Source organism: Pararge aegeria, chromosome 1, assembly GCF_905163445.1.
Source record: "Pararge aegeria chromosome 1, ilParAegt1.1, whole genome shotgun sequence".
NCBI lineage: Eukaryota > Metazoa > Arthropoda > Insecta > Lepidoptera > Nymphalidae > Pararge > Pararge aegeria.
The window spans coordinates 19,740,996-19,753,756 of NC_053180.1; the positions used below are offsets into that span (position 1 = coordinate 19,740,996).

A 12,761-nucleotide genomic window follows, 5' to 3' on the forward strand; every position below is an offset into this window, starting at 1 on the left:
CATTGAATGAAAAAGGATGGGGAAGGTTTTGTGCAGCCGTAAGCTTTCGATAGAGCTCAGAGTAAGATTACTCCACTCCTACGTCTAGCCGGTAGTTTTATGTTATGGTAGTGTAGTATAGTAGTGAAGTTTGGACTCTAAAAGCCGATACTCAGAAAGGAGCTGACGGCTCCAGTAATCGAGAGGCACAAAGAGAGAGAGAATGTTATTTTATAAATATTATGGAAATATTGATCTATTAATATAATATATTTTCAATATATAATTATATATTTCAAATATATTATTATTTGAAAGTAATAGAACGGCGGCATCTCTTTCCGGTCGTGTTTCAACTGTATTAGGACACTGACGTATTACCTTCCTAGTTTAATAAGTTAATTTGGTTAGGAGAATATATATTAAAGCGGGGATAGCGCATTGAGTAGGAGCTCGAACACACTTTTAGGGGGCCGAGTTCGAAACTCAGAACGCACCTCTAACTTTTCGAAGCTTTATGCGTTTTAAGTATTTAAAATATAACTTGCTTCAACGGTGAAGGAAAACATCGTGAGGAAACCTGCATGCCTAAGAGTTCTACATAATGTTCTCAAAAGTGTGTGGAGCCCACCAATCCGCACTGGGCCAGCGTGGTGGACTACGGCCTTAACCCTTTCTCATTGTGGGTGGAGATCCGTGCCCTGTAGTGGGCCGGTAATGGGCTGATATGATGATAATCTTGCTAACAGTTTGTATCAAGCGATCAAGCCAACAAGTTGTTTTATTCTTTCACACATATTTCCTATAAGAATTGTATCCAGCAATGTACCGTAAACGGACCAAGACTGTGGAATTTGAAACTACAAAAGACCTGTCCAGCAATGGATCAATCCACTGGGCGATAATAAATAAATATACAACGACCATACACAGATCGTCATCTAGCCCTAAAAGTAAGCGTAGCTTGTGTTATGGGTGCTAAAATGACTAATGAATATTATTATATATAATATACATAAATACTTATGATATATACAAGTAAACACCCAAACACTGAAAAACATTCATTTTCATCACACAAACATTTTCCAGTTGTGGGAATCGAACCAAAGGCCTTGGACACAGAAAGCAGGGTCGCTGCCCACTGCGCCAATCGGCCGTTAAAATTATGAAGTTTCTTCAAATTATGTGTAGATGTAGGCCGTACCTTTATATTAAATTTAACTATCTGCCAATTGGTTACAAAAAACCTTTGCCCTCGTTCTTCGTCCGCGTTTCTTACGGTTTTTATAAATTCCGTGAGAACTGTTGGTTTTCCGAGATAAAAAGTAGCCTCTCTAATAGTAGTAGTATGTTACTCTCTGTCCTTTCTACTAACTCATTAGAGTGAGTAGAAGGTCAGTTAGTAGAAACCAAATCTATTTTATTGGTTGTTTAGTTAAGGCGTGAAGGAAGGACAAACAAACAAACAAACACATTCTAATTTGATAAGAAACGTTGTTTTTATTTTATAAGACTATAGCAGAGTTTACTTCGAAATATTTTACCGAAAACCAAAAAATAAACGAAGATATAAATTTTCTGGAAAGAATAATTAATGTGTAACAAAAATCTTTTACTTCAGTTATTGTTTCCCGAATAAAATCTATAACTTTAAAATAATTTGTCGACTCGTTATAAACCGCTTGAACTGCGACTTGCAGTCACAATTTAAGCAATTTTTGAAGTTTGAATTGCAGGCACCCTGCCAAAAGCGTCCTGCCCAAGTTTGAGAAATAGAATCAAGAGATAAGTGTATTTTTCTTCGAAACATTCGTTCCTAATCGCCGAGAAATCTGCAATGGTTCAACAAAAGCTCTCGTTATTTTTGTAGATTTATAATAGGGATAGGCATATTAAAACACAGTTTTTTTTTAACCCTAAGATGGTAACGGGCTAACCTGTTAGGCCATACTCCCAAACAGGTTAGCCCGTTACCATCTTAGTCTTCATCGTCACTATTGGATAGACGCAGACGTTACTTTGCGGAAATCGATAATATATTATAAAAATTAAGCTTAATTTGCTATACTCCGCGAACAGCAGTAGAATCTGTATGGTGTACGTATACTCCACACCAAACAGATCCTCGGCAATGTACCCTCTACCCAAGTTTCGCTCCGAAACCGGAGCATCCTCAGGAGATGATTGACTTTACAATGAATAATTGTTAAGTCAACCACCACTTATAAACTGGTGTAACTGCAGTAAATTGCTAACTTCCAGGGGTAAAAAAACTGTGTTTTAATATGCCTAACCCTATTATAAATCTACAAAGATAAAATAAATATCCAAATATCGAATTATTTATATACTCATATCCTCTAATCGGTTTAAAGGCGACATCGTATCGGAGCCGAGGGTGGTAAGCCACGGCCAAAGCCTCCCACCAGAATATGATGATGCAAGATATTATTGGCTAACGATCAGATACTTTTCAATTTCAGACGATAAAAAAACTGTAATGTATAAACAATTATACATTACTAGACATTGATTTAGTGTGTTACTATGGTTTACTAGTTATGTAACGCAATTAATGTCAAGCTTGCCAAACTTAATCTAGCCAAGCTCTCGCTAAGCCGAGGTCTAGTCAAAGACCCGGCCAAGCCACAACCAAACATACTTTGACTTGCAAGAGAGACTTATTAGTAAAGTTTGTAACATAACGATCATATCGTTCACTGTTTGTATGTTGGTACATCCTTTGATCATACATCTTCGTTGTCTACGGTTTAAAAGTAGCGAAAATGATTTTTCTCAGAATTATTGCTAGTTTCAAATACAAAAAGGATTATTTTAAAATCTATATATTATAGCATAGTGTAGCGGTGATAGCCCACTGGGTACTTGGACTTCACTTTAGGGGGGCTGACTTCGAATCCGAGTACCGGGCACGCATTTATACTTTTCTAAGTTATGTTCGTTTTAAGCATTATAATATCACTTGCTTCTGCGGTAAAGGAAAACATCGTGAGGAAACCTGCATGCCTGAAAGTTCTCCATAATGTTCTCATAGTTGTATGGAGCTCAACAATCCGCACTGGGCCAGCGTGGTGGAATACGGCCTAAACCCTTCTCATTGTAGTAGGAGACCGATGCCCTGTAGTGGGACGGTAATGGGTTGGTGTGATGATGATGATGATGAATCATCTATAGAAGTAATTTAGAAAGAATTCGTAATTCAAAAATAAACTCACTCTTCAAGTAAAACAAATTTCGAAATGTACCTAATAAAAAACCTCTCTATAATACATATGTCGATCAAGTTGTAAATCAAGATTAAATTATATTCAATTGATATATTTTTCTTAAAATACTGTACAATATCCGGAATCTCTAGACCGGATATTACCTAGTAAAAGGCGAGTATTTACGAACTTAATATTTGTCAGAATCAAGCTGCTTCAAAGGATATGCCTTTAAACGTCAAACCGTTGATTTGACCTTTATAAACTCACAAACTTTATGCAATAAATCATTTTTGCTAGTGATGCGATCCTGGCTGTCAATATTTTAAATTGTACGAAAATCTTTTTATTATATGAAGAAGAAGCCCAGAAATTTCTCGTGGTTTACTCAAATAAGATCTGATTACAGAATTAGCCACCGATATACAACTTCTGCGCTATATTAGTTCGACTGTTTTAGTTTCCTAGAGATATAATGAAGGAATAACTTTAAATAATTCTTTATTCCTATTGTATAGAAGCAGTACTTAACAATTATTCATTGTAAACTTAACATCTCCTGAGGCACGTTTCGTGCGTGGAGGGTATATTGCCGAAGATCTGTTGGTGCGGAGTATAAAGACTGAAGAAATTATAAATTACACCATACAGATTCTCCTGCTTTTCGCTGAGTATAGCAAATCAAGCTTGTTTTTCATAATATTCTTTATTGCCCCTAAATCAAGGCTCTCTAGAGAAATGCTTGTGAAATTACAATTAGCAGAACAAAATATACAATCATTATGCCGACACATTCTTTTACTTACTTTGTCGTGATTTATGATATTATTATTTATGCTGCATCAAAGCAGCGTGGTAGATTTAAATACCTCTGTCCCATAAGAGAGCAAGCATGTGTCCAGCAGTGCGAAATTAAAACGCTGAACATAATTTATTCTTGGACTTCTGAAAACAACCAAAATACGATTCGATATTCCTAAAATATTTTTCATTGGGACAACACTAGTATTTACTCCATAAAAATATTTCAAGTTTGCTGCAATCAAAGACCGTTGAATCTATTTGGCGTGGAATTTTCATTTTTCCATGCAAACTCTTTGATCTTTTTTCTTGCGAGAGCAATCAAAAAGGAAGTGATTCGAACGGTCCGTATGTTTGAGAACTAGGGAGCGAATGTTTGGTCCTGTACGTGTATGTACGTGGCACTGAATTGTAACAAAGATTGTCAAACAATTCGGAGCATGTGGGAATTCTTTTGTCTACTAAAATGTAATAGACCTAACAATCGTATTAGCATTTCAGAAACTTTTAAAAAAGCACTTACCCTCCAACTCATAAACGATTGCATGTTTTAATTTTTAAAATTCATTTCATACTAGTACCTAGGCCAAATAAAAGCACTTTTGAACCGTCAAGTCTGTCCGTTTGTAGTGACTTTTCCGGAACATCGGTCCGGGAGGAGGATATCAGTCAATAATTATTGTTAACGAAGAAATTATAAACTACACCGTAAAGATTCTCCTGCTTTTTGTGGAGTACCTATAGCAGATCAAGCTTTATTTTCATAAGATATTATTGAATTTTGAAGAATTGCGCCTGCTTCAATCCAATGTTTGTAACTTATGTTCAGTTCCGCCACAGATCTTAGGCACGTAGGTAGGTTTGGCTTGCATCCTGGAGATGGACGTAGGATAATTTATGACGAAAAAGCTGCTGGTAAAAGATGCGATACTCGCGCAATTAAAAAAAATTTTTGTCACCTCTGCATGTTAATATAATCAATATATATATCAATAATAATCTTGTTAAAATTGGAACAGGAATAGTTTGCATCCTGGAGACGACCATAGAGTATATTTTATTCCGAGAAAATAAAGGGTCACTGCGAGTTTTTTAAAATCCCAAAATAAAGTCTGAAGAAGTCGAGGGCAGTAGCTAGTTATAAATTGCTTAAATTCAGAATTCCGCTATATAACTAAAGCAAAAACAATGCCATTCAAATCACAAAGATCCATTAAATATCAAGTACCTTTCGCCAAAGGTTTTGATAGAAAATGGATTGCCTTTCAACGTCTAATAGAACATTGTCAGACATCTTTCTTGCCAATGAGGGTCTAAATTTGTCAAGCTTGACTTTAAAAGCCCCTCAAATCAAATTCTGATTATGTCTCAGTTATGTAAAGTGGGTATACTCAAGTTTTGTTATTTATGTAGTAGTGTAGTTTGAATTCGCCTGTGAGGATTAAATAGAATTGCGTCTTAGAAACTATTGCTAATAAAATTAAAAGGCGTGTTCGGTAATATCAAAATTAATTTATTACAAGTATCCTCATATAAGCACTTTTAAAACGACAAATATATCTGCTGGTAATGACTCTGCCACTGGTTCGGAAGGAAGATTATTCTCTGAAGAAACATTTTTCAATAATTATTCTATTTTGCGACGGAAAAAAGCGGAGTAGTATGCTTCCAATAACCCTGTCATTAAGAAATTTACCAATTGAATAGTATCATCAACACTCTTAAAGGATAGTTTATAGTTATATCTATATATATAAAAGAGAAAGTGTGTGGGTATGTTCCGTATAGGCTCCGAAACGGCTGGACCGATTTCAATGAAACTTTCAGGGAATCTTCGGATTGACCTGGCGAGTAATCCTGTAAAGTTTGGTGACGATCGGAACACTCCTATTTTTGAACTGTCAAACTTTCAAACATAGCTTTTATTTACTATGATGATATTCTATTGTTGGGTGTACATAGGTGTAGATAATGATCTTCAACCGCTCAAGAAGAGAATAGAAGAGAATGAATACGGAGAGAAATAAATGATTTAATAGGTATATTATGAGACTTAAATTAAAAATTTAATGATGAAAGTTTATTGTTTAAATAAAATAAAGCAAAATCTAGCCCGGCGAAGCGGGCTGGGTACGCTAGTTATAAATTAATATCGTATATAAATATTATTTATAGTATATAAATATCGTTAAGAGCGTATTACTTTCGTGGCGAATTGGGCTATGATTAGTCGCACAGATTAGTGTGTTTTAAAAAAACCTAATTTCACCTTTATTATTAATTGTCCTAAGTATTTATTATACTGTACTACTAGTATTTATATACAAATTTTACTTAATTCTTATTCATTACATAGCACTTTCTCAGTATAAACCTACAAGTAAGCTACGAGTAACACTAATGATAACTAGAATGTATGTAACTAAGATTATAAATGCAAAAGTGTGTTTGTGTGTGCATTTTTAACACCTTATCGAAGCAAAAAATTTACTACTACTTTCTTTGTCCGCGTTTATTAAGGTTTTATTTACTACTTCTTTCTTCTTTCTTTGTCCGCGTTTTTTAAGCTTTTTTACGAAATAAAGTTACTATCAACTACACGAAGGAAGGACATGTTATCGAATTCATAGAGTTATTATTTAAATATAAGCATCACATCCAGCTATTTCCCGAGTTAAGCGTATTCCGAGTCCCCTATTTAACATTTAAGTCATCATCATCAACAAACCATTACCCACCACAGGCCCAACACAGGGGTCTACTCTCAGAATGAGTAGGGTTCAGGCCGTAGTCTACCACGCGCGGATTGGTAGACTTCTCAAGCCGTTGAGAACAGTATGGGGGAACTCTCAGGCATGCAGGTTTCCTCATGATGTTTTCCTACACCCTTAAAGCAAGTGATATTTAAAATCCTTTAAATTAAAAATATTATTTAAGTGTAAATCCATACTTTATTACTTACTTTACTTTACTTAATATTATAAATGTCAATGTAAGTTTGTTTGTTACGCTTTCACGCAAAAACTACTTAACCGATCCTCATGAAACTTTGTACACATTCTCGGAAGTATTTAAGTAATATAGGATACTTTTTATCCCGACATTAAGCTCGGTTCCTTTGGGAGAGGGGATCAAAGTATTTGACGATTTTACACCATAACTCCGACAAATTATAACCGATTGAAATAATTATTTTTGTACTATAGAGGTTATAATATGTGTTTAATTTTGCCCAAACTTTATGTAGATCTGAATGTGGTTGGAGATAGAGGACAGAACTCCTCAGCGGACAGCAGCAAACCCCTCAATTAAGGCTTAGCGATACTGAATACTTTAATTTTTTTTAGAACTACAACTAAATTGAATGCCACATAAAAAAACAAAATCAAACGTAGACGAAGTCGCGGGGAACAGCTAGTTTTTTATATTTTACTTTCTATTTGTTTTAATCGTATAAAACAACTTTCGTATAAAAGTTGGTATGTAAAAGTGACTTTACCTATTTGAACCCTAAAGCCTATAACCTATAATGTTGGAGAAATTGAGTTATAAAAAGCTAAAAAGAAGTATCTCAAGTAATATCGAAAAAAAAAAGATAAAATAGATAGATAAAACACTCACCGCCGCTAGAAGTACTAGAAGAAGGACGTAAACTCGCTCCATCTTGTCAGGAGATATTTTCCAAAGTCATATTATATCATGTCATTGTAGCCTGTAACAAAGAGAAATAATAATTGTAGACATTTCCAGATAGAGGTATACAAAAAACAGTCCCTTTACATTCCTTAATAATATTTTCTATTATTGTAACGCAATCTTTACACACGTTTTATTGTAGTAAAAATCCAGAGAATCTTTTTTTTTAACGTTTACGTGTGTATTTATTATATATAGTTTAATTTCTTTTTTATTAACACAATAGTTTATTATTTCGATGACTTAGAACTATTTTGTATCGACAGCTGTTGGTTTAATAATAATCATCATCGTCATAATGTTAACCAATTACCGTCCCACTAAAGGGCACGGGTCTCCTCCCACAGCGAGAAGTGGTAAAGGTCGTAGACCACCACACTGGCCCAGTGTGAATTGGTGGATCTATTGAGAACATAATGGAGAACTCTCAGGCAGGCTTCTTCTTAGACCAGGACGCGTTTGGAACCCTCGTAGCTTTAGTTTTAAGTTTACGAATGTGATTATCGCCATCATCTCACTACCGTGTAATTCTTATGTACGCATCAAAAGGGCCACCAATGGGCCTACTTGAAGAAAGATATTTTTGACTTTGACTTGACTTTGACTTTGACTTCAGGCATGCAGGTTTCCTCACGATGTTTTCCTTCAACGTTGAAGCAAGTGATATTTTAATTTCTCAAAACGCACGTACCTTAGGAAAGTTATAGGTGCGTGCTATTCGAACTCGAAAATGAAGTCGAAGTCCTAAACACTGGGCTATCACCGCTACCATTAATAATAATATTTTGGATTAATAACAAGTTACGAAGAGACGGCACCCTGGTTAACGTAGCATTGGTCGTCCCCCAACAAGGTGGACAGACCATATCAAACGAGTCACTGGAAGCCGCTGGAAACATGCAACCAAGGACCGTGGCTTGTGAAACACCTTACGAAAGCTCATGTCCAGCAGTGGATGTCAATCGGTTGAATGATGATAATAAATAAATATACTACGACAATACACACATCGCCATCTAGTTCCAAATTAAGCGTAGCCTGTGTGGATACTAAAATAACTGATGACTGTTTTTTTTAATATACATAAATAATTATAATATATATAGATAACCTAGACACTGAAACATTTATGTTCATCACACTAACATTTTCCAGTTGTGGGAATCGAATCCACGGCCTTGGACTCCACTGCCGTCAAGACGATAATAATAAACGAAGTATTTTTTCTATTGCGTAGCTGGTCACGAAAATATGTGGTTGCCAACGACGTAGGGTCTCTTGTATGTTTATATTGATCAGAAGAATAACAAAATCCGCATCTACGCACGAGCCAACAGGAAAACTCTAAAATTTCCAAAAAAGCATTTATCAAGCGTGACACGTGAACGATATCGTACCACTGCAGGCTGTTTATTTTCGTGAAAGCCTAGGAACAAAATCTAAAGCCTGAAAAACTACGCATACACATATTGGTTCGTTTTTAATAGTGCGTAGTGAAACATTTCACATTTTATGCTATTTTTGACCAGAGAGAATTGGGCGAGAATATGTAAAACTATGCCCGTGGAATTTCGCGTTTTCCGTGGAGTTCACATTCAAGTTTAACTCATGCTCACTTACAAAACATCACCAACATGTTTAAGCCGTCACAGATGTTTTTTTGTTCCATTAAAAGTTATTGGCAAGTTATTGTCCTTGGCAATCTCACCTGGTGTTAAGTGAGGATGCAGTCTAAGATGGTAGCGGGCTTAACTGTTAGGTTAGTATAAAAGTCATACCACTCACTCGCTTAGCGGCACGTCTGTGTCGGTAAGGTGGTAATTAGCCACGACCAAAGCCTCCAACAATATGAGATCAGAGAAAATTCAAAAATGATAAATTTTCCAAATTGCCCCTACCATTAAGTTTACGGCAATGGTTCGGCAAAGTCCAGATAACCATAATGGTTCCGGCAATGCAAGAAGAAGAAATGCTTTCTGCGTCCAAGGCCGTGGATTCGATTCCCCATCTGGAAAAATGTTTGAGTGATGAACATGAATGTTTTTCAGTGTCTGGGTGTTTATCTGTATATAATAATTATTTATGTATATAAAAAAAATAGCCATCAGTTATCTTAGTATCCATAACACAAGCTACGCTTAATTTGGGGATAGATGGCGGCGACGTGTGTGTTGTAGTATATTTATAAGAAGAATAAAAAATGAGTACGTGTATATAATATAGTACAGATCTACACTTTACGAATTAAAATTTAATAATACGTATATATTTGAAAAGACGATGACTCAAAATGAAATAATATCTGTTTAAACTGTAGCGTATAATATATTAAATACACTTCACTGCCTGTCACATTGCATGCCCCATTTCATTTAACACGTTTCGATACAATAACTATTCAATGATTTTTTTTTTCTGCTTATTCGAATTTTGAAATAAAAATATTTGCTCTACACAAATAATTATTGAAGCACGCCATTTTTAAATTAACGCAAATTTTATATTGCTTATCTTTGGGCCATGTATGCCTTGGGACTGGTAGCTACAGACAATTAAACTCTCCAGCTTCAAAAACTAGTTTTTTTTTTAATTTATTCAATCCTTATACTCCACACCAAAATGATACTTTACAATGAATAATTGTAAAGTCAACATCTCCTGATGATGCTCTGGTTTCGGAGCGAAACGTGCTTAGAGGGTGTATTGCCGAGGATCTGTTTGGTGTGGAGTATAAGGATTGAAGAAATTATAAATTACACCACACAGATTCTCCTGCTTTTCGCGGAGTATAGCAAATTAAGCTTAATTTTGATAATATATCATGGATTTCCGCAAAGTAACGCCTGCTTCTATACAATATTTAAAAACGGTGAGCTTGACCGTGCAGGCTCGACTTTACATAAAATTAACTAAAAGTTTTTTTTTTAATTTCACTACAAGGTAGCATTTAACTGCAATCTCACCTGCGGGAGGAGAAACAGGCAGGAGACAGAAATGATATCCCCGCTTATATTTCCCCTGACAGAGGATATATAATGAATGAATGAATGAATTAATACACTTTTATTGTACACCACATAGAAAATTTAAAGAGATACAAATACAACAGCACAATAAGGTAAAACGTACAATTTGGCGGCCTTATCGCTAAATAGCGATCTCTTCCAGGCAACGAAAGGCATACAAGAAAATGTTACAAGAAATAAGTAGGTGGTACAACAAACAAAATTAAATATTAGGATTTAAAATTAAATTAACATAAAAAAATACAATATACAAACATATAAACATACGAATACGCTTCCATACATATATACAAACATATAAACATACAAATACGCTACTATAAATACTTAATTAAAAAAAAATAAAAAATAAATTAATAAAATAAAAGAACCCTCAAAAATATGTAGAAAACTATATATTAACTTGTCCACCTGCTAAAGCACAGGAATATGGAATAGGAGAAATTTACCCCGTTTATTATTACACATATATTATTTGGATATTATTTTAACCAGACAACGGAGAAGCTCTCCAATATGAACATTGTACATCAAAATATACAGAGCTTAACCGGCAAAGAAATTGAAATAGAACTGTTTGTGGAAAAACTCAATATACACATTCTGTGTATTACTCAGCATTGGCTCACTGGTGCACATCCAGCAGTTATCTTAAGGAATTTCAAAATGTCAAGTGTGTTCTTCGTCCCCCCTCAGGTGATTTTAGCCTTTTTGAGGATGTAATGGAAGATGTGCTTAAGCGATTGTCTGTATCCACAAAAAAAGCAATAGTATGCGGAGATTTTAATGTTGATATTTTACTTAGTAATGCAACTACGACTAGGTTGCTAAACTTATTTAAATGTTTTAATTTAAATTATGCTTTTAGTGAACCTACTAGAATCACAGCAACCTCAGCATCATGTTTAGATAATATTTTTCTCAACTGTGATATCTTAGGTAAATCGATAATAACCAACTTAAGATCAGATCATTGTGGCCAACAAATTACTGTTTTGAATAATATAAACAAAGATGAACATATCGTCAAGTGTAGGCCGATAACTAAGAGCAAATTGACGCGATTCAAAGGTGAAATATCATCCAAAATTCCTGCCCTTGTCTTTAAGAACGGTCATCCTGCATTTATGGTACGCTCTTTAATATTATAGAAAATGAATTTAACAAAATATTCAATTTCAAACATATAGATTTCAATAAAAAAATTAAGTTTAGCGATTGGGCAACTATTGGCATATACAAAAGTAGAGATAATTTGTATGAGCTCTATAGTGAAAAACAATATAACCATACTCCAGCTTTCCTACAACACGTAAAAATGTACTCTAAAACGTTTAAGAACGTTTGCTTTCATGCTAAGTCGCTATACTTTAAGGATCAAATCATAAAATCGGATAACAAAGTACAAACAACCTGGAAAATTGTTAATAATGAAACTGGGAAAGCTAAATCTGTCAACGTTAACTTTGAATTAATTATTAATGATAATAAAGTTACCGCTGACAGTGAGGTTGCAAGTACCTTTGAAAACTTTTTTCAGAGTGTTCCTATTTTGTTGACTGATTCACTTAATTCTTCACCTACTGCAGCTCAGAGTTTATTGAGGAACAACGTTAATGAGTGCGACGTTTTATTTAATTTTAAACATATATCTGCATATGATATAATAAAGAATTTTAAGTTGTTGAAACAGAAAAAAACCGGTGATTTATGGGGTATGTCTGTAATGGTAATATCTAACATTATAGACGTTATTGCCCCTTACTTAGCCATACTTTTTAATGAATGTGTTGATAGAGGTACTTTTCCAAATTTAATGAAACATAGTAAACTTATACCTCTATTTAAATCTGGCAATAAAAACGACATTAACAATTACAGACCCATTTCAATCTTACCAGCTCTTAGTAAGGTCTTTGAAAAAATTATATTAAATCCACTTTTGAATCACTTCAATGTAAATAACTTACTACATCCGGAGCAGTACGGTTTTACTAAAGGTCGTAGCACCACGGATGCAGGCGCTAAA

The 12,761-nt window shown here is 34.6% G+C and overlaps 1 protein-coding gene across 3 annotated transcripts in view; it reads right to left on the reverse strand.

Moving 5' to 3' along the window:
- Positions 1–12,761, reverse strand: part of LOC120628018 (protein madd-4) — a 292,600-nt gene that overhangs the window by 160,068 nt on the left and 119,771 nt on the right. For all 3 annotated transcript variants that reach the window (XM_039898237.1, XM_039897428.1, XM_039896608.1), the window contains exon 3: positions 7,632–7,722. In XM_039898237.1, the coding sequence (XP_039754171.1) occupies positions 7,632–7,673 (42 nt within the window). In that variant the 5' untranslated portion in view covers positions 7,674–7,722. The remainder of the gene's footprint in view (positions 1–7,631; positions 7,723–12,761) is intronic.